General features: G+C 39.4%; 1 protein-coding gene across 8 annotated transcripts in view; it reads right to left on the bottom strand.

The window, feature by feature from the left end:
- The window catches only part of ZMYND11 (zinc finger MYND-type containing 11), a 77,753-nt gene that overhangs the window by 12,327 nt on the left and 42,163 nt on the right, over window positions 1-23,263 (bottom strand). For 4 of the 8 annotated variants that reach the window (XM_080918277.1, XM_080918276.1, XM_080918280.1 and 1 more), the window contains exons 3-6: window positions 21,458-21,617; window positions 10,464-10,625; window positions 960-1,037; window positions 379-471 (exon numbers count right to left, since the gene is read on the bottom strand). In XM_080918277.1, the coding sequence (XP_080774403.1) occupies window positions 379-471; window positions 960-1,037; window positions 10,464-10,625; window positions 21,458-21,617 (493 nt within the window). Of the gene's footprint in view, window positions 1-378; window positions 472-959; window positions 1,038-10,463; window positions 10,626-13,178; window positions 13,224-21,457; window positions 21,618-23,263 lie in introns of all 8 variants that reach the window. The other 4 variants (XM_080918281.1, XM_080918278.1, XM_080918282.1 and 1 more) reach the window with 2 other exon arrangements.

Here is a 23,263-nt window from a genome sequence, read left to right on the forward strand (position 1 = left end):
TAAGAATTCTAATTTTATGGTTTCCCAATATAGTAAACCCATTCTACACCCTAAGTTTTACCTGAAACTCCCAAGTACACTGCCAAAGTAGAAATTAGTAGTTCAGAAATTAATATTTTACATACAAAATGTCAAGCTAGGATGTGCTTCCTGTAATCAACAAATATCAGAAGCTGTAAGTGGTTGAAAGCCATGCCTTTCAAATATGCATTATAGAATGTGACGTTTATAGGTAGAAATATGTCAATCAGCAGGAATAGTGGCACAAACGCTTGGTATACCATGCTACCACGGCCACCACCATCATGCATGCTGCTACTTACCCACTCACCTGGTAGTTATAGACACAGGGAAGTGGAAAAAAAGGAGCCAAGTTACCTCTTGTATGGTAGGGACGTCAACAGCTGAATGGACCAGTCTCCGGTACATTGGATGCTTACTGTCCTTTCCTTTTTTATTAAGGTCTATAGCCTAAAAGGTTTTTAGATATATAAAGTGACATGTAAAACACCAATTCCTAAAAGTCAAAATACTTTTTACTCTTAGACATTCGTTACAGTTAATAAAGAATGTATACAGTTAGTGTGATGTGACATTCTTCAAGGTGTGACAGAAGAGCCATTTGTGCAGTAACTAATACAAGTGTTCATTTCAATACATTAATATTTGAAATACGTTTTAATTGAATACAGCCCATAAAATGCTTATGTCAAACACAAACACAAAGCAAAAGGCAAAATCCAGTCCAGCACAAAACTTTTGTTGTAGATAATGAATAAAACAGCAACCAACTTAGTGCACACCTGTGATCCCAGACTCAGGAGTCAGAGGCAAGAGAATCCCACATTTAAGTCCAGTCTGGGCTACATATAGAGACCTTGTCTTGGAAACCAAACTAGACCATAGCCAAGCATATCAGCAGAAGTTGCCAGGGTTCCCCCTGCAGGCACCACACTCACCCGCTCCTTCATGCGGGAGACGATGAACCTCAAGTAGGTGCCCATCTCCTGCTTGTTAGAGTGCTTCTTCTTAATGCTCTGGGGGAGAAAGAAGAGGCCACACAAGCCCGTCACTTACATGTCCACATGTAAAAGGACTAGAACATGCAAATAATGTGTTCAGACTACTTCCATCATTTGATAAAGTCTGTGGTAGCAACATAACATGATAGTATTCCTTCAAAAATGTGGAATGTGAAAAAAATATTATACTTGACATAGTGTCTAAGAGATGAAAATCTTCCCTTTTCTTGGTATTTTAACTTCAAAGCATTTTCTAATGAAAAATCATATATGTAACAGAGAATCACTAAGTTTACCAAAGATCAGCAGTTAAAGACTTTTATAGAACAGTGTAAATTAACATCACATTCTGTTAGAACTGACCTATCGATGAACTGTGCATGGTGAACACACTAACACATCTGTTTTCATGCTACAGACATGATTAGCTCATACATCAAACAAGTAGAAATACACATTTATTTTAGTTTTCCCTCAAGAAAATTGGATTTCATGTCTTTTTTAGATACTTTAGAAACTCGGACAAATGTCCCTTGTCAGAACTAAGGGACACAGCAGGCAAAGCTCTATTATACCTCACTGCTGTAAGATGAATGGGTCTGGCCCTGTTTAAATAAATGTCACAACTTTTCAGCCACTAGATCATGACTTCCCATTGCTAATATGATTTCTACCAGAAAGTGTATATACAGAGAGTTATATACACACACAAAGTAATTTTAATATGTTAAACATGGAGAGGAAAATAAATATGTCCAGCTTCACTACATATGCATATAAAATATCTATTAACAGTTTGACTATGTTACTATCAAGGAATAATCTCAGGTATTTCTTTTCGTTTTAGAAATAGGGTCTCATTATGTACGAAAGGTTGGCCTGGCATTGAACTCGCCTGGCTGAGTGCTGGTATTACAGACATGTATGATACTTTGCTCAGACACTTGCCACCTGGGACCTAGCTTTCCTTCCTTTTGCATCTCTCACCTGGACTCTGGCACAGAGAAGCACGTTCCATGTCTCTCCCCTTAGCGCTGTGGCCTATGCCACCAGGTAAGCGGTTAGACATGGGCTGAAATGCGTGAGAAGTGCTTTCTCAGCATTCAGGAAATCCAGTAAAATGGGAGCATGGAAACTTGTGCTCCAAGGCAGGCTGCCCTGTCCGGTCCACTCTACCCCACTGTGGACACACCATTAGTGCTGCTAACCTCAAACGATCAGCCTCACACAGTCATCCACAATAGCATCAGATACCAAGGAGTCTTGAAATGGTATTGATTGGGTTACAGTCTGTAGGTAGGTAGCTTACTCAAGGAATACACAACCAACCCTTGAAATACTGAAATCTACTCACTAAATCCTCAAGCTAGCTCTGCACGGGTCAAACATGGGAGGAGCAGCTATCTTTTTCTGACCCGCCCTCTGAGTCACTGAAGCCCAGCTGGCAACAGCGGCCTCAGCTCTGAACTGTATCTATGCACCCTTTCCGAAGCAGGAAATCTAAGCATAATCCTATGGAATGTTTCACTCTGTTGACTAAATCAGTACCACACAAAAGAAAATAACACGGTATTTTTCCTATGTGTAAAAGTCAGAGGAAACTGGAGTATCACTATGGCTAAAACATCTTCACACGATTCTTCTGTCTTTAGAGCACACTGCAGCAGCAAAGAGACTATAGCAAGGCTCAGGGTTCCTTCCCTCACTTACCCCAGCATCCCCTTCTATCTGCAGGGCCAGGGTTAGGCATCTGCACAGGCACACATAGCAGTGCTATTGGGGGAAAGAGTCTGTGTCTGCCACTTTCTTTTCATGGGGATACACAGGACAGAGGAGGACAACTAGTTCTTCCTGTGGCTGCAGTTACAAGTGAAGATGTAATAAGCCTGAGAAGTAACTATGCCAGAACGGAGTGACGGGAAAGGCCAAACAGGGCTCACCCCTTAGCTACCTCCAGTGCACACTGACCAGACGCCTTTAGTTATGATCTCCATGTTACTTCAGGAGCTCTTGCCTGACAAGTTCTCCTCATGCCTAGACATTCCACTTGAGTCTATCACATCAATACCAGCCAAGAAGCCTTTAGATATGTCAGTGTCCATTATATAAAGTCCTAGAGCAAGCAAACCCTCCATGACAGAGGGGGGGACAATGTCAGCTGCCCTCTTTTTCTGCCAAAGATAAGAAATCCTTTCTAGACATCGAGGCTGCTCTCAGGCATACGTACTGACTGGTGGGAGTGACCTCAGCTGTGTCCAGACCCATGGTGATAGAATCTGTCTCCTAAAGTGGGCGGGGAGTGCTTCTCAACAGAAGCAGAACTTCTCCCAGGGATATATGGGAACAAATTGCAGGCTGCAAGATGCTCTTATACCTGAGGGTCTTGTAGGTTTTCTCCCCATTACCAGGAGTATTTCGGGTTTAGTATTTTATAAAGGAAACCCACAGAAGGCATGTGTGCTGATACACCTTTAATCTCAGTACTTGGTAGGCAGAAGCAGGAAATCTTTGTGAGTTCGAGGAAAGCCTGGGCTACATAGAGAGTTCCAGAAGGACAGCCACGACTATATGGAAATACGTTGTTATCAAAAGAGAAAACCCCACAGAACAAGACTGCTGAGATACCTTTGGGAAACAGACAGTGCTGCCTGCTGAGGCACTGGGACAAGGGCAGCAGGTGTGGGACCACTAGGCCACCCAGGCATTTTAATAGAGGAAAAGCTACTCTAACCCACAGAGGAACAGCTTTTAAAGCAAGAATAACTGTTGGAATCACTGAACAGACAGCTACACCCCACCCCACCCCCACACAACCACCCTTTGTCCCTCTAACTCCTTCACTAGATTTGAAGATTATGCTTGCTCTCCAGTGGCAGGTCTTAACCTTCTTCAATCAAAGTAAGATTTCATTGGCATGGCCCTCCCTGGTCAAGAAGTCAGTCCTGCACTGCAGCATTACCAAATGCAGCACTCACACACACACACACACACACACACACACACACACACACACACACACACAGGTCAAAGGATGAGGTGAGGGAGTTCGTTTTCTCTTCCTAGGGATGGATCTTAAGGCCCGACCTTGGCAGCAAAGCAAAGTGCGTCCTGCCCACTCTCCTTCTCTGTGCCAACTCAGCCCCAGCTGCGTGTTCTGCTTTAGGAAGGAGCTCCAAATCCTTCCTACCCAACACATCTACTCTACACTGAACAGGGAGAAATTATGTACTTTTGGCTCACTAATACTACAGACATTAAAGTTTTGCTTAAGATCATACCCATTCACTACAGGAAAAGCATATGCATTATCTTCTCGGATCCTGAGCATTATAATAAACTTTGTGAGGACTCAATGGTTTTATTTATTTAGAGCATTTGTCCTTAAAGACCTGGGTTTGACTCCAAGGACCCACAAAGATGGCTCACAGCCATCTGCTTCTTCAGTTCCAAGGGCTCCTCTGGCCTCTGTGGGTACCAGGCATACATGCAGTGCACAGACATACATGCAGGCAAAACACCAAACATATTACATGAAAATAAATCTAAAAAAAATATAATAAAGTTCAGTTAACTTGCTATCCAGCCTCCAAAAGAGAAGTCACAGGATCTAATTCATTATTGCCCAAACCTGCTGCGCCGTGCTTATCCCTGGGTTCCTATTTTCCATAAGACTGCTACAGTACCTCAGAAATGCACTACATAAACCAGGCGACTTCTTTCCTCACCAGAGTGGGTTTAGGTAGATTCAACAGCAATTACATAACTATACCCAGGATTTCACAGTTTCTATCTTAGACTTAATTTGAACAACTTCTCCCCTTTCCAGAGTTCTTATTCTTTTTTGTCTGGCTAAGCCCACAGAGAGCAACAAAGTCACCTTATGATAGTATATGGTTCAGGCAGCATCATATTAAAAGTAATTTTCTATTTCTCTTTAAATTTATAAGGTACAGGTATCTTTAAACTAATGTGATCAGTGGCCATTATTTTCGGTATTACTCACCATTTAAAAATAACAGCTTCTATTTCTATTTCACTTAAAAGCCAAATTCATTCTACATTTGTTAAGGAGCTTGAAAGCAAAGGTATTTACTTTGGGAGTAAAAAATTTTAGTAAATAACACACATTCATAAAAGTGAACTGACCAAACAGAGAAGCCATTTCAAAGCAGATACACAGAGAGGGAACTGCATCTAAACAGCTTTCATGTATCACTTGGTCCCATTTTACTGAAAGCACTAAGCACAAACCACTCTGCTTCAGGAGTTAGAAAACACCAGTACCTATGTCCAAAGCACAAAGTGCGTACCAAGTAGTCACAGCTCTTCTTCCATGAGACAACTTTCAAGTACCTCAACACTGCAGTCCGTGGGGCTTGCTTCCACATTAGGTCCTCTGAGCAGTCACTGGAAGCCCTGCTGCTCCTCCCTCCTCCACACACTCTATGGTTAGCTTCAGTAGCAGACAAGTTCTGTTCCTTTGATTTCCACTGCCTAATGGGCACATTGCAACCCATTTGGAACAGAAAAAGCACCAAGGGCTTGACATAGAACTTAAAAGTTAACTTTAAAAGGCCAGGGTCTGAGAAGGCCACAGACACTAGGTGCCCTGGAGCTGGCATTACAAGCAGTTATGATCTGCCTGTTGTGGAGTACTGGGAATTGAACCCGGGTCCTCAGAACTATATACACTCTGAAACACTGAGACATTTCTGCAGCCCATCCACATGTGCACTCCTAAAGTTTTTGTCTTTGTTTTGACAGATCTATCCCTTGGCATGTGTTCAGAAGAAGCTGCGAAAGAAGGGAGACACAGCTAGAGGCCTCGGCAGATTCTAGTCTTAAAGCCAAGGGCTAGGGAGCCACAGGCTGCAAACTCAAAGAGCTTTGTAGCTCAGACCCAAGGCATTATGCAGTAATAATTAATCAGCAGTAGCAGCATTTATCTTTTGTTGTCTAATATTTCTTATGTTTCCATATTTTACTACTGGGCTACATTAATTTACCATGCAATTCACACAAACATTTTCTCACAGAGAAAAATGCCATGTTGTATATTAAAGAAAGGATGAGTACTTTCCAGATTTTTAAAGAACCCATGGGAACAATCTTATGTTTCATGCTTTAAGTGGATCCTTTCATTCAAAAATAGTATGTGATCTGCATGTATAGTGATTAATGTCCAGTATAGTGTGTGCTGTGTGTATGGGGGGGAGATGTCTAGAATTTGTGTAGTGTGCATGATGTCTAAAATGTCTGATGTATTGTGATATGTGTATTTGTAGTATGCACACTCATACACACACAATATAGGGTATAAAGTTTAGTCAGATGAGGTAATGAACAGTCAAGTGGTGTTTTTGCTATCCCTTGTGGGCAAATCTCCAAACAGTATTCCATCTGAGGCCCAGAAACAGAGCAAGGAGCTCCCCAGACCTTCTGACTGCTGTCTTCCTCATATTCACTGATTATGCAATCACATAACTGCTACCAATGTACACTACAGTCCACAGGGGAAAACGTGCTTATGAGTTTAGCCTATGGCACTACCATGAATCTATGACTCCTAGTCAAAAAACCAGAAGGAAGCTATAGAGGAGAATGAACGTATTAAAAGAAAGGAGAAGATGGGACCCCTCTGAAACCCTCTCACCGACAGACCTTTCTACAGAGCCTGTGTCTACCTTTAGACTTTTTTTTTCTGTCTTTTTTGAGACATGGTTTCTCTGTGTAGCCCTGGCTGTCATGGAGTTCACTCTATAGACCAGGGAAGTGTCGAACTCATAGATCTACCTGCCTCTCCCTCCTGAATGCTAAGATTAAAGGCATGTGCAACCACTACCTGGGCCTCCTTTGAAATTCTTGAAGTAAGGTTTGATGAAGAGACAAAGGCCAGACCACTCTGACAAGACTGACATGTTCACACTAGAAGATGCTTCTCTTAGGCTGTACAGGGTTCAAAGTATGAATTAAAAACAGCACTGTCTGCTCTGGCAGTCACAGCCATATCTGGCTGAAGGCTCACACTGGACAGCACCAGAGACCCCTTCCAGCACTACAGATTAACAGGGAGCACTATGCCAAAAGGCAATATGCTATCCTAGCAAGTGGTTGTAGAGTTTTTAATGACAGACCACAGTGCCTGTATATTTTTTTGAAATGTTCAAAAGTTCCTTATCTGTATATTCTTTCAAAATATTAAGAAGAAAAAGCAAACTGAAAATTGATTCTGATTCCAGGTTTTCTTAGTCTAATAATATTTAACAGGTATCACTCAAACAGTTCTGTTATTTTTTTTTCCAAGAAGCTAGCAAGCTAATAAGAATGTAGTACACAGACAGACACAGACACACACACACAGACACACACACACACACACACGCCTACCACAAACCATGGCATTAAATAGGAAAACAACATTGTAATTTGGAAACAATGAAGAAAATGAAAATGAGACAGCGGACAGAAACCAAATGGCCAATGAATACTGCGCAGTGCTGAGCACACAGATGATGTACACAGCATCCTGGGTGCGCCTGTGACTGGCTGAAAGTGCAGGTGACGAGCGGCACACAGAGGCACATGTGTGAGGCCCAGTCAGATGAGGAACCGGTGCTTTCTCTCCTGCAAGCTGTACAGGATGTTTGTATGCAAGCTGACTATCCAGAAATGCACGTAGTTCACACAGAACATGCATAGCACAAGTCTGAAGGACATCCCTACAGAAAATGAAATCTGTGAGTTTCGTTTTCCATATTTTTGTGTTACTTGAACATTGCAAAGTCTTTAAAAAACGATTTTAGAGAACATTTTTTGAGATGTAAGATTCCTAAGGTTACAGATGAGAACTGGTAAAATTACTTTTACTGAGAATGGTGCACATTGTCTTCTCAAACTTCAGACCTGAGACACATGTGACTGGCGGGGCAGGACAGCTGACAGCTGGGAGACAGCCTGCTCCCAGTGATGCGTCACCCACGGGGGACCTGAGGTAGGCAGAGTCTGTGGGTCACTACCAGTTGGTTGCTTTAAACATGCAACTTTGTAGTAGTGATTGGCTTCTATTTTTGCCTGACTGTTCTCTACAAAAGTCCTTGTTTGTATGTATAATTATCCAGCATTCCACAAACATTAGAGGGAAAGAGATTGGAGAGCTGATTCTGATTGGAACCATAGTTTGAGGGTTTTAGTCTGTGAACCCCAAACTCCCTGAGTCCAAGAATATTTCAATCTGGACATTTATTTGTTAAATATTAAACATGACTTTTATAGAAATTTTGTTTTTGTTTTAAACTACATTAACCAAAACCTCACACAAAACACATATAAATTGCCATTACTATTTAAGGTTCCTTTTCATAATTGAAAAATAATTACCAATTATCTTTTTTCTTGAACATAATTATCAAAACAACAGAACTTACAAATGATGGTTACTTTGGAGGTTTCAGAGCTAAAGGTGAAATTCGCCCAAATTCAGCCTCAAGCATGGGCTTCCTAAGTTTTGCTGGGGACAGTACATGGACTATGCCATAAACACATAATTTACAGGTTTTTATGACTTAGAGTGTCATTTGCATAAGTACAATTATCTCCTCACATCATAAAAGCATCTAAACTAGGCAAGAAAAACCGAACCAAACAAACCAAAGTAAAGTGAGGTGGCCATGCACTTCTCAGCTCACAATGAAATTAAAGCAAACAAGCAAACTACTAATCAGAACCCAGCAGAGCAACTGTGGACAAGAAAGAGCAACAGAACTTCATACATACATTTCTTCAAAGTATGATTTCATCTCTGTCTCTTATACAAATAATGCAAACCCCCACTATGCTCAACCAGTCTCAAAACTCAGTGCTTTTACTGAAATCCCTGAAGGTGTGGGTGTGCGGGCGGGTGTGTCCTTCTCTCCTCCTCAGTCCTGTCTCCTTATGCACAGGGCTGGACCCAGGCTCTCTCACGTGCTAGGAAAGCTGATCAAGAGCCCCTGCTGAGCTACATATACAAGTCCTCTCTCAGTTTTGGTTTGTTTGACGGCTTGCTTGGTTCTTTGCTGACAGAAACTCACTGGTTTCCCTAGAATGGCCCTGAACTTACTCTGTAGGCCCAGCAGTCCTGAGTAGCTGGGTTACAGGCCTGTACCACCAGGCCCAGCTCTTCCTTTTGAGAGGTCAAGGTTTATTTCCTAAAAGATAAGAGATACGTATTTGCTTTTAAGAAGCATGATCAGAATCCATGAACACAGAACTCGAGTGACACAGCCCTCTCAGTGGTGTCTGCGGCCATAGTGCACTACTTTCCTATGGGCAGCATGTGCTTAAGCATCTGGAGGAAATCTCCAGCCTCAGCCTTGATTTATCTGTTGGTCCTCCTCACACTTCCTAATAATTCACCTTGAAACAGTGTTTTTTTTTTTAATGCTATCCTGTCTTTTTTCTACTTTTTAAGCTAAGTGAGCTCAAATAACCAAGACCTCAGTAACTGAGGAAACCCAGCGTGAAAAGGGCTGAGATAACCAACGACTCGGTAACTATAGAGGACTAAGATGGCTCTGTACATTAGCTGACCATGTCCAGATGAAATCTTTGACTGATGTTAAGAAAAATAAAATGGTAAAAATAAAATTTTTAAGAAAGTAAATAAACACTCCAATGACTTGTATTATTTAAGGCAAACTCAGAATCTGACCTTACAGGAAACCAATGCGGTGGTTCCAAATATGTTAGCTGAGCAACACAAATTATAAAACAAATTATAAAGCAATCAGACAAGTCTGTACCCTCGCCATCAGCGTCCTGGGAGTGCAGTATTTAGTCAGCTCATATATGTCGCTCAAATACGAACGCACTACAATCTCACAGCATGCATATTCTTCAGTGAGGAAATTATTGTATAAAATATGTATTTCACCAACCGCACAATACATTTTACTTTAATTAAAATTCTTAGTGTGCAACTGTCCCATCCCTTTACCCTCCACAGAAAATATAAGCAAAAAATAAACCTCGTCATGAAGACAGAAAGAAAAAGCACCTTCCACACTGGAGGACGGGATCAAGAGCATGCCAGCACTGTGCCTTTGCTGAGATGTGCTTGGTAGCAAATCAACTCTGCCACACATTATAAAATCATTATTGAACAGACCTCCATGTGGCAAACAGTTTGTATTCTGAAAGGCTAGCCTTTCAAGCAGTCATACGATCTAGAAATAGGTATAAAATATGTGGAGAGAAGATATTATTGTGATTACACCCTGAAACACGGGGTGCGCTCTGAGATGCCCATTTATAAGTGTTGTGTTTGTCAGTCATTTCAGCAAGTGACCCCCACCCTCCAGGATTCACCATTCACCTGGCAAGACCACCTGGGGCATCTTGGTGACACTAATATTCATTAATTTCAACCCTCTGACCAGCACATGAAAGCTCATAGGTACTCACCCTGCAAACTGGGCACTGCCAGTGACTACTGCTGTCTCTAAGCCTGAACTCATCAGACAAACACTTGGAATGATACACACGAAAACACAGGTCACATATCAACACCTCTCCAGGCAAATGGCATTCAAAACAATACCAGTCATGAGTTTCTGTTTCCCAGTCCTACAAAAAATACAAAATAATTTTGTATGACATTTTGCCAATATCTTCAATGCTAAGAACAAAATTGAAACTAAAGTCCATCACAAGTTAGGCATTATAAACAATTTAAGACATTTAATGTGTTAAAATCAGAGAAAATACCTAGAAACTTACTTCTTTAAGACTTGATTCTCTCCTATGTAGTATCAATACTCAGAAATACCTTATGGTGGTCTGATAGCAAACAACTCCAAAATGAATTATGTCTAGAACCGATCCCAGATCTAATGTTATCTGCCATTTAAAACTAGCATCTAAGGAATAATGTCTGTTATAAGCTGAATGCCTTGCAGCAAACAGGGCTTTATATTTCCAGCAAACAAACCTGTGTTTTGTCCTGCTTTTCACAGATTACAAAATGAGTGTTAACGTGCTGCAGGGACAGGTGTGGCTACCAGAGGTGGCACTCACTGTGCTTGTCACTCAACCACTGTGTTCCACACTTAACTGAAAACAACTAATCAAAACGCCCATGTCCCGGCAGGTCACTAAATATTTAGGACTGTTGAATTTAGAAAAATAAACTGAAAATGTGAAACTAAAGGTTTAGTTACACCATCTAAAACACATTGATTACCAGAGAAAACAAGAGAAAGAAGGCTTGATTCTTGGTGTGTCTAGTCCTAGCAATCAATGGGGAAACTGCACAGCATTCTCAACATGTCTGACTTGTGAGGTCTGTATGGTCAGGGCTGAACGTGTATCGGGAAGCTCAGCATCCATTCTTTGTAAGTGCTGTCCTTCCTTCCCTTTACTTTCAGAGTCAAGGTGAAGTCTTGGCCTTCTTTTGTTGGTGTGAAACGAAACCCAAACGAACAAGGGGGAAAACAAAGGCTAATACCACTAAGGCTACTTCCGAGGGGACCTGACATTCCATAGATTATCCGTAAGTGTGTATCTGCACTCTTTCCACGGGTGAGTGGGTGCCTCATTCTCTCAGATGCTAATATTATCCCAGCAAACGGGGTTCAAACTGGCAATCAATAAACAGTGACTACTTCGGCCACGAGTGATTGCCACTCATTAAGGGCAGAGTCAGTAATGTTCAAAAGGGATGCTTTCCAACCCACATCCAGAGTCACAACCAGGGCAGAGTAGTCAATTCATTAGAAATGTAAACTTTCTGGGTCTACAACTCAGTAAGAAATTGATGGTCTTCACTGACCAGAACAATTTAAAAAAAAAAAAAAAAAAAGGAACATTTTTGGTTCCTCACTGAAGCTGTATATCCCCTGAAAAGTCTAATTTTACAAAAGCTTGACATGCATATAGGGCTTAGCTGGATCAATTAGTGTATACCTATTTCAGATAGACATCTCATACACACATTATAAGTACCTATTTCCTTTTCATATTCAAAATTTTTAACATATTAAATATATAAATATAATAAAAATAGGTTTCAAAATTTTATTCTATTTTTTAATTAAGGAATTTGTCCTAAGTTTAAAACACAGTAAATTCTTAAAGCTGTCTGAAAATATCTTAAAGAGATTATTGGTTATATTGACTTAATAATAACAAAAAACTGTCAACTTTCATGACTTAATGTTTTCATTTTAATTCATCTTCCTATGATGGGTCAAAAAATAGATCCTAGGATGTTAAAAGGAAGGAAGAACATCGCTCTGGCTTTTCCACTGCACTACCTCCCTCTTTTCACCATGCTTTTCCCTACTTCTGAAAAAGACCTGAAATGGATCTGTTCATGTTGTGTTGCCTAACTCTACACTTTTAGCTCTACACTTTTAAAAATAATTGCAAGGATACAATCCCAAGTTAAATGAAGCAAAGTGAAGAAACTTTGAAATTTAATAATTTTTCTTTGTCTTCTGTTTTTTAAAGACAGGTGTTCACTAACAGGCCTGGGACTCACAGATTTGACTCCAATGCTAGAATTACAGGCATGTCTTTCCATGCATGGGTGTGCTTTGAAAATGGATATTTCTCTTCATCATACACCCATATAATGACAATGCTTCTTGTTATTTCAATCATGGCAAAAGTTATTCACAGTGCATAAAACATACAAAAGTCAAGCACAAAAGTAACTGGATTCAAAATCCATCCAATTTTTCTGAGGGATAAATAAGTCATGTGGACCATAGGCCAAGCTACCCGAGTTTGTTTTTAGCAAACAGAACTCATTCAAATCACGAGGCTGCCACCCATCAGTACCACATGGCAATAAGCTGGGGTCACATTTGTACTAGGTGCCACCAGAGGTCATCAGATGCTCTGGAAACAGCCTAATGTAGCAGTATGTGTAAAATGCCTTCAGAACACTAATGCCATTAAAGAGGAAGCCTACTAATGCCTAACGCAGAGTTCAAAACTGGAAGCAGTGTAAGATAGTACAGGCTAGATACATAAGTCTAGAAAATACTAACTGAGCTGATCTAAACAAGCTAGAACTCCATTACAAAACAAAACAAAACAGAAAAAAGCAAAACAACAACAAAAAAACCAACTGGCAGAATTAAAGTAAAATAACAAAGTGCAAAATTAGTTCACCTTGTCTGGGGCTGCTGTCCTGGAGAAAGGCTGCGTACTGTAGGCCTTTCAAAATAAAAACAAGATAATCTTGGTCTCTACCACAATTTTGCTTATATTGGGTAATACGGGGCTAAAGGGATTTCACATATGGTTTATTATTTGAAGTACGATTCATACTATTTGGCAGACAATGTTAACAGAAAATTCTGTTAATGAGTTGATCATTAATAAGAAGATAGTAGCATGCAAGTCTAAGTTGTCACTAATTGTAGAGGAAGGTTATGCATAGACACAGAAAATCTGTCTGGGAACTCATAGACCATGAAGCCTACAGTCACATTAGGAAAACGTCTTACTAGCAAAGTCCACACCACACATAGCAGCGCAGTACCACAAATGCATGTCTGGTCTGAAACTGGGTTCCACTAGACTTTTAAAAAGATCAGAATGATGAATGTGAGGGTGGTAAACTCAACACCTCACCATTTATTTTCAATATTTAAAAATCATTAAAAATCACTAAATCTGTGTAACCAGCAAATCCTCACATGTAAATGACTAACTGAAACGGTTAACAAAATTAAACTAAACCTGAAATGGTAGAGAACTCATTTTACAGTGTGTCTGCACTAAAGGCACTATCATATACATGCTTAGTAGTGTAATTTATACAGGCTGTCCTCAGATCCTAGGAGAAAAGGCTCTTCCATCTGGCAGCAGCCTATAATCTACTGTTTGGTTATCACTCTGGAGCCCAACTGGTTCAAATCTTGGCCCCGACATTCATGGCTGTGTGATCTTGGTCAGAATGCTTAGCTCCTCTGTGTATCACTGTCTGTAAAATGAACAGAACGATAGCTCTTAGTTTATCAAGTCATGGTAAGAAACAAATGAGTGCATAGTACACAGTGTGCAGAGGAGTGTCTGGCACAGCCTGACTGCTCAGGAGATGTAGCCAATGTCATTGTCTGTGTATTGCACATAACAGGAACCACACCACAGATGAGTAACAGGCTTCTAATCACATGACTGCATTTCTTTCCAAGCACTTTCAAAGTTACTATCATATCTGATTTTCACAGTGTTTCTCTGAGCAAGGTAGAATAGAAAATATAATTAACTCCAGTTCATGGATAAAAAGGAAGCTCAGAAATACGCTTGGCCAGGAAGCAAGGGAAGCAGGGGTACTTTCAAATCCTGGTCAAGGCTCTTCAAAGTCAAAGGCAGTTTTAACATTTAATTCACTGTGTTCTCATGAGCATGTATATAAAAGGTGAGCTTTAGTGTAAATATACTGTAAAGTGAGTACTCTACTATACTAGGTTTAGTTGAACTTTGTTAACAAAATTCACTTAATCATTTACATGTAAGGATTTGATGCTTACATATTGTTGGTGATTTTAAACCTTGAAAATAAACTATAGTATTGCCCAGTGAAACAGAATTCAGAGAAGGAGAGGACCAAAAAGTAGGAATTCATGCACATAGTCTGATATCACATGGTGAGAAGCACAGAACCACCTAAAATTCTGTTGAGTAAATAAAGACTCGAGTTACGTCTCAGTAAACCATGGTATCACATCACAGAGGACTGGAATGTAACTGGTTTCTAGTTATCTAGAATTAACTAGTACTCATCAGCACTTACTTGATACTCAGTAAATAAAGAATTGTTTACTTTTCTTTGTATCTGAGATTGAGGTTGGGAATGAATATTCAAAGAATATATATGTAATTCCATATATAAATGACATAAGGAAAATAAAATATTTCCCATTTTAAAACACCAATAGCATCAAAGGTGCATTGAAATTTTTGTTAAGGTATTTAAAACAACAAACTAATGACAAATATAACTATAACAGAAAAGAGCAAAAAAATCTAAATTGTTTAAAAAGACTATTCTTAATTTTATATGCTACATATATACAATGTACTTTGAATTCAGCAGCCTTTCAGCATGTTTGCTCAAGAGAGAAGCTAGAGAGGTCAGAGAAACCTCTCCCGTTGTGGCTTACACAATAAGGTCTGTGAAGGGCACACCACCAATTCTAATCAATGCCTTACCTAAGAGGTGTAAGCTTAGCTAAGTTTCAAGATAATTATAAATCAAAACTTCCTGTAAGCTGGCCATTTGAGTTGAAAATAATAGATGATAACATTTCCCCAAAGTGTCAATAATGCTGGGATTTCAGCCCATTCATTACTAGAATAATGTTATAACAAAACATCCATATCTCTTTAGTAAACCACAGATACATAACCTAAAATAATGGAGAAGCAAAGATGCAGAGAGAATAATGCAGAATTCTTGCTTTGTATTTAAAACAGTGCTCTGAGGCTGAGAGCAGCCTGAAGTCCTGCTATCTATCGGGAACAATTTACTTCAAAGTCCTCAGTGAAACAGGCGGGAGCAAAAGCCCTATTTCAGTCAGTCTTCCTCACCAGCAGCAGACAAGAGAAGGATTCTACATAAAACCACAACGTGAGGCTCTCAGTAAGTTTCTTATATTTATATTTAAATAAACTAGGAGAGAAATGAGATCCTGAGGCCAAAGTCAGCAGGTCTATGAAAGGAAAAAACAGTTTCAAAGTACCATCACTTTTATGTAAGACTTTTAAGTCACAGTCAACACTGGCAACCAAATTCTTTACTGTCAGATCAAAATCACTTAAATAAGCAGAGTCCTGTCCTGGGGACTGCCAATAAAGTTGGAAACCACCAACAGTTTATAATAGTCACCTGGTTTCAAGATACAAATTGTATACATTTTATCTGCAAATGATCCAAAACTCAAGGCTGCCTGCTTCCTATTTACAGTGAGTATCCTGGAACCCCCTTTTCACCCTTGGTAAGCACTTTATAAACAAAGAGGTTAATATGTGAGACATTAACTTGTATTGATTACAAATATAACTAGTAAATCCTAAACTTCACTACCCTAACTAATGGCAAAACTCTGCCCAAGAAATATAGTTGTCAAAATTTAAGAGTAAAGCGGGAAGGAGGGAGGGCTGTGAAATGCTAGAAATATGGATTAACTATGGGCCCTAACCCTGTGTTTTAGGGTAATCAGATGATAAAGCATCCATGAACATGAGCACGCATGTATGGTATGTATACATTCTCGTACATGTGAATGTGTATGATGCATTCATTAATTATTTTGCATTACTGAGCCCTTCTTGCACAGAACGCCAGAAAAGCACTGCTTTAAACCTCAGAAACGGCATTGGCATAGCAAAGTGTAATTGTTCAGGTGGCAAAAAGCACACCTGTGCCCTCTACCAACAGAACTTCAAGGGCCAAGGAGGCCATGTTTACAGGAACTATCTGGACTCTATCCATTAATATGAGTCTAGGAGTTTTCAAAATTCCCAAGTGTTTCTCAGGGCTGTGTGTGTCATTTAGAAAACAGATTGGTGTGCATACTTTTACTTATTTAGTGACTACTCTGTAGGCAGGCCACTTAAAAACAGGAATAGGCTTTCCATGAATGATTGCTGTTTCAAATTTGCCATCTCATATAGACTGAAATCACCATGAAGATGCTTACACACTGCACCATTTTACCATAGTTTCTCCAAAAGAACTGGCATTTTTACACAAGAGGCTGCAATTTGTATGAAAGATCACCAGTGAAAAATGTCTGAGCATATTTCTGGGCTGAAGGAAGAAATTTTAGTGATATAGGATTATAATATGCTAGAATTCTCACAAACATATATAGTTTTATACAGGAGTGAGCTTTTAGGACATGATTGCTGTATTTAATAAAATTAATGGTCCAACATTCATTTTTTAAAGTTGTTTCAAGTTCGAAGATAGGCATTGGCGAAGAAGAGGTAGTAGGAACGCACTAACAATGTAACACCAACAACCGGCACACACTCTGTTCATCATAGTGTGGGGAAAGAGGAACTGTATTCACTGCCTTCTCTCTCTCCACACCTGATGGGAGAGGGACAAACATCACCCAACCTCTGCCACATAAGGTAACGAGGAGACATAGCCTGTTAGACTCTAGAAGTAATCTGTTTTCCACATGCTCTTTTCAGGGGTATAGGAAGAACATTCTCATCTGCTCTTAGAACAAAAGAGCTGCCTTACTAAGGTCCAACATGACTCTGAATGAAGTGTTCACCATACCTCAATTTAAAAACAAGGTTTAGGACACCAAAGGGATTGAAACCACACACAGGGTAGTAAAACTATAAAGCTCCACATGCTGGTATGCAGACCCCTGGCTCACTGAACTTTGTGCAAATGAGAAAATGTGGCCCTTCCTTCCATCGAACATTCTTAAGGTATTCTCTTTATTACAGAGAAAACCTTTCTATAACATACACGGTGTCTGTGGTGTGAGGAGTATTTAACTCGTCAGTTCACAGCTTAGACCTGCCTCTGTGTGCAGATGGCAAGCGTTAATACAAATACACAAAGCTTGGGCAGTGTGGACTCTCATATTAGACATGACATGTCAGTCACATGAGCTTGTGGGTGTCCTACGATCATGGGGACACTCACTGCAAGGAAAGTGGTTTATCACCAAGTAGTGAGATGCTAATATCCTCAGCTTCTCTTTATACCTTTGGAAAGAACGTGTCTTTTTAAGGGCAAGCTCTTCACAGGATTTATAGTGGAGAATACTGGTTACAAAGTAAAAAGTCTACAATGACTCTGAGTACATAGTAAGAAGTCGATGCTTCTGGCCTGAGAGATGGCTCAGTGGTTAATAGCACCATCAGTTCTTCCAATGGACCTGAGCTAAATTCCCTGTACCCTCGTGCCAGCTCACATCTATGTGCAATTCCAGTTCTAGGGGATCGGACACCCTCACTTACAAAGACATACATGCAGGCAAAACACCAATGAACACAAAATAAAAATAAATTGTTTTTGAAAGTTGATGCTTCTACTATACTATCAACAGACACTGATTTTAAGTATTTTAAAGTTTAATTTGAAAGTAATAATTATAAATTTATAGGGTCCAGTGTTTTGATATTTATATCACGGAATGATCAAACCAGGCTAATTAACATAATTATTTAAAGTCCATTCCCTTAGCTGTTTAGAAATACACACTACATTAGTATTAGCTCTATTGCCTCTCTGCGTAAGAGATCATTGCTAAGTATCCTTAGTTACTGGTCTAATGCTTGCTTCGGGTATATCTGCATATATTTGCATGCTAGATTCCCAGGTAAACTTTTTAAGAAGAAGGAGTGTTGGAGGTGTGTTACTGTGGGTGGGCTGTGACATCAGGCCTAGTGTGTGTCTCTGCCTGCCTGTGCATCAGTATATAAGCATTCAGCCCCTTGCCTGTGTGTGTACATGCCACATACTCCCTCTGAAACTGTAAACAAGCCCCCAATTAAATGCTTTCTTTTATAAGAATTATCTTGGTCATGGTGTGTCTTCACAGTTTAATTTGAAAGTAATAATTATAAATTTATAGGGTCCAGTGTTTTGATATTTATATCACGGAATGATCAAACCAGGCTAATTAACATAATTATTTAAAGTCTATTCCCTTAGCTGTTTAGAAATACACACTACATTAGTATTAGCTCTATTGCCTCTCTGCGTAAGAGATCATTGCTAAGTATCCTTAGTTACTGGTCTAATGCTTGCTTCGGGTATATCTGCATATATTTGCATGCTAGATTCCCAGGTAAACTTTTTAAGAAGAAGGAGTGTTGGAGGTGTGTTACTGTGGGTGGGCTGTGACATCAGGCCTAGTGTGTGTCTCTGCCTGCCTGTGCATCAGTATATAAGCATTCAGCCCCTTGCCTGTGTGTGTACATGCCACATACTCCCTCTGAAACTGTAAACAAGCCCCCAATTAAATGCTTTCTTTTATAAGAATTATCTTGGTCATGGTGTGTCTTCACAGTTATACAACAGTAACTAAGACAATCCTTAATCAAATAAAATAAATTAGTATGCCACATTACATTAAGGATTCAATGAAGTTTTAAATAACTCCAGACTTGTAAGCAAGAGAAATGCTTAAGAGAGACATTACCCCATCCCATAACTACTTTACCTTTGAGACTTTACAGTTACATATTTTATAAGCAGAAGCTTGAAATACTCAGTTATATTATATATGCATATTTAGTATAAAACTACTTGTGAATAAGAACTAATCAGCATTAAACCTATATAGTTGCTGTTTCTTTAAGAGTTCATTTGGGGAGGAGTTAGGGAAAGGATTAAAGGAACTGAAGGGGTTTGCAACCCCATAAAAACAACAATACCAACCAACCAGAGCTCCCAGGGACTAAACCACCATGCACACACGGACAGACCCATGGCTCCAGCTGCACATGTAGCAGAGGGTGGCCTCGTTGGGCATCAATGGGAAGAGAAGCCCTTGGTCCTGCCAAGGCCCAATGTCCCTGTGTGAGGGAATGTGAGGGTGGGGAGGTGGGAGAGGGACACCATCATAGAAACAGGGGGAGGGGGAGGGGATGGGGGTTCTGGAGGGGAAACTGTGAAAGGGATAACATTTGAAATGTAAATATAATATATCCAATAAAAAGATTTAAATAAAAGAGAGTTCATTTAGTAAAAGAGACAGGTAAGGATTATAAATCTGTTTAAAGAAAATATGAAAAAAAAAAAATAAAAAAGAATATAGAACCTAAAGCTGTGGGGAACATATAAGACACTAATTAACTGCTTGATGAATTAAAGAAATTTCAGTCTGGGGAAGAAAAAAAGTATATATCACACACGAACACACATACACATCTTAAAGGAGAAATATATACACATGACCCACACCCCAAGAGTGCAGAGTAAGCTCAGTTTCCAGTCGCATTCCCACATCAGGCATTCTCCACAGTTTTGTGGATCTCAGTGCCCAGTGCTTGGGACAGAGTACTCCATCCTGTCTAACTGTCCGAAATCACACTGCCTTAGTTCTGACCTTTGCTCTACCTTGAGTAGCGGTGGAACCTCCTACAAGGCTGCCAGCTGCAGCAGGGACTGGCTTGCCAGGAGACTGCTCTGATGAGAACAGTCCATTTCCTCCCAGGAGTATTTCCAGGTCACAAACTAAATTCTCCTGACACAAGTCATTTTCTTCCATGTTTTCTGTTTGCAGAAACATGGGTTTCTTTTATGAGGCTCCGACTTATAAATAAAATTGACAGAACTTTTAGGTCTGAACAACTTCCTACATGTGGAATTATCAGATACACTTGGAGGTGGTTCTACAGTCAGTCTTACTGAAGCTATGGGCTTGTCTGTCATGTTACTAGAAAATGAATGAAGTAAAATCTTTCAGGATATTTTGCCACAATGAACCATTTTTTACGATTTTGAGGTTTTTTTTTTTTATTTTAAATTTTTAGAGAAATTATATCCCCAAATCCCCAAAGCCTACTATCATAAAAGATGTTTATTATAGTAATGAAAGCTTTTCTAATTAGTCAGAGTATCAAACAATGCAATAAGGAGATAGAAATACTACATATGAAATCAATGTTTGTGTAAGAACGCAGTGCCTCTGTCTGTGTCCTTCCCCATAAAACCCTGTCCTGGAGGTAAGAAGACTGAAGCACCCTTAGGGGCAGTCACAGCTGAAGCCAGCTGAAGGTGCAGAAAGAAGCAGCCTTCTCTTCATCCTGGTTGATAGGTGCTCAGAACCCAGTGCGGCCAGAAGTCACTGGCCACTGTGGACCATGGCCAGTCACTCTAGCATCTGGGACATTTGCATTGTGGATGAAAACTCTGCCTCAAGCCTGACGCAGGACTTGATGCCATCCAAGGGAGATGGCCCTAAGTAGGCAGCCTGTCCCTTTCTGTCAGCCTAGGCAGTGTAAACCTGTCCTGCACTGAATACCGTTTAACTAATATTAGCTGAACAAAGTACAGAAAAGCCCATGATTTATAAGAGCATTTACATTAACTCAACTTAGTTTTGTTTTTGAGACAAGGTTTCTCTGTGAAGTCTTGCAGTCCTAGGACTAGCTCTGTAGATCAGGATAAGCTTGAACTCACAAAGATCCACTTGTCTCTGCCTCTCAGGTGTGCGCCACTACTGCCCAAGCTTAATTTTATTTTTTTTAAATGCAAGATGACAGACAGAAAAGTAAGATTTTTGTAAAAGTTAGTTTTCTCCTAGGAATCACAAGGGAGCAAGCTATCAATATAGAGTTTTAATGTTAATAAAAAATGTTAAGAATTATTAAATTTCTAACATTGAATTTCTATAGATTATATTAATACTTAAAAAACCTCAAGTGCCAATTTCTAAATTGATCAAATAAAATATACTTACAATCTCATCTCCTGGTAACCAATATCCTTCCTGTTCAATGCCAGCTTTGGAGCCTTTGCAGCCCACTGTCAGAGTCTCGACAACGAGACCGTCTTTTACGGCTAAGCTCAGCTGCCGCGTGGTCTCTTTGGGATGCATCCCGTGGACTCGGGACATATACCTGAACATGGAGGAAACACAGAGTTAGGAATTTCTCAGCAATGACAACTAAAAGGGAGGAAAATCAAGAAATGGAAGGCCCTTTTGTTCTTCTTTTATTATGGCTCACATTTATGGAAGAAACAAAGGGAGACAAACATGTCCAAGTCCTCAACTCTATGATGCTATTTTTTTCCATGAAAAATGATAAATCAGAGAAAGATTTTATTTTCAACTCTTCAAAGATTATCACAACACAAAATTTCCTTCTGAATGTGCCCCAAATTAAATCAAAGGCATATCACAACAACAAAGTACTTATGGCATGAGTTCTTTTATGTTGCAGTACTTGTGTTGTGTCCTTAGCCATTTGCAATGTTCTGAGTAGAGGTTCACATTTTAAACAGTTTTAAAGACATAAAACATTTTTTAAAGACATAAACAGCTTTTTAAAGCTATAAACACAATTATAAAGTAAGGGAACTAAAAAAAAAAATCAAATCACTTTCACACAAGATAGGGCAATCTAACAATATATTGATCCTTTCAGACTTGCTCACTAAGAAACACATGGTGCTATTTTAAACCTGTATGTTTGGAGCAATATAGGTTTAAAATAGTCCCACTAGCAAATACAGAGCACTGAACAGACTGAATTGAACAAGCAATTTAATTTTAGCATTACTCCCTTGACCCTGAAGACTCTAAAGGTAGACTTCACAATCCTCAATCTATGACTTTAGAACCCTTTAAATCTTTAGAAGTGCTTGTATTCAAAACTCAGGAGTACTGATGAGCATATGAAACTAATGAATACATGGAATTATGTAAATTGTTATTAAATAAGTAAAACATGAAAACACATCATCATCAGAAAGGCAAAATGTACATACTAGTGTTCATTGATTACATATTTATGGTATTTTTTAAAAATAAAAAATAAGTGGAAAGTTCCAAAACTTACTGAACCACAAAAAACAAAAAACAAAAACAAAAACAAAAAAAAACAAAAAACAAAACAGAAAATTCTGTGTTGACCAGCTACATTGTCTACACCAGCTACATTGTGTTCACCAGCTACATTGTGTACAACAGCTACATTGTATTCACCAGTTACATTGTGTTCACCAGCTACATTGTGTTCACTAGTTACATTGTGTTCACCAGCTACATTGTGTTCACTAGTTACATTGTGTTCACCAGCTACATGGTGTTCATCAGCTATATGGTGTTCACCAGCTATATGGTGTTCACCAGCTACCCTCCCTCCATTTCACAATTTGCTTATATCCATTTGTACTTCATCTAGTTTAAGCTTTATTACTGATTTTATTTTATTTTAAACAAATCTATATATTTCTTCTATTTACAATCATTTAAAACAAAATAACAAGAACAAAAATCCAGAAAACCTCAACATTTTGTTTTTCTGTGAACTAATGGTCTTCAGTGGGCCCTTTGTCAATCCAAATAGAAGCAGACCATAAAGCCAGGCATGGGAATGTGTGCCTGTAAGGACAGGTTAGACCACAAAGCCTCCGTAGCAAGTTTAAGGCTAGCTAGGGTACAAATGAGACTTTGCCTCAAACCACCAACACCAAATAAATAAATAAATAAATAAATAAATAAATAAATAAATAAAATGATAAGACAAATCAGACTGGCTCA

This window comes from Micromys minutus, assembly GCF_963924665.1.
Source record: "Micromys minutus genome assembly, chromosome: 6".
In the NCBI taxonomy this organism is placed as follows: Eukaryota; Metazoa; Chordata; class Mammalia; order Rodentia; family Muridae; genus Micromys; species Micromys minutus.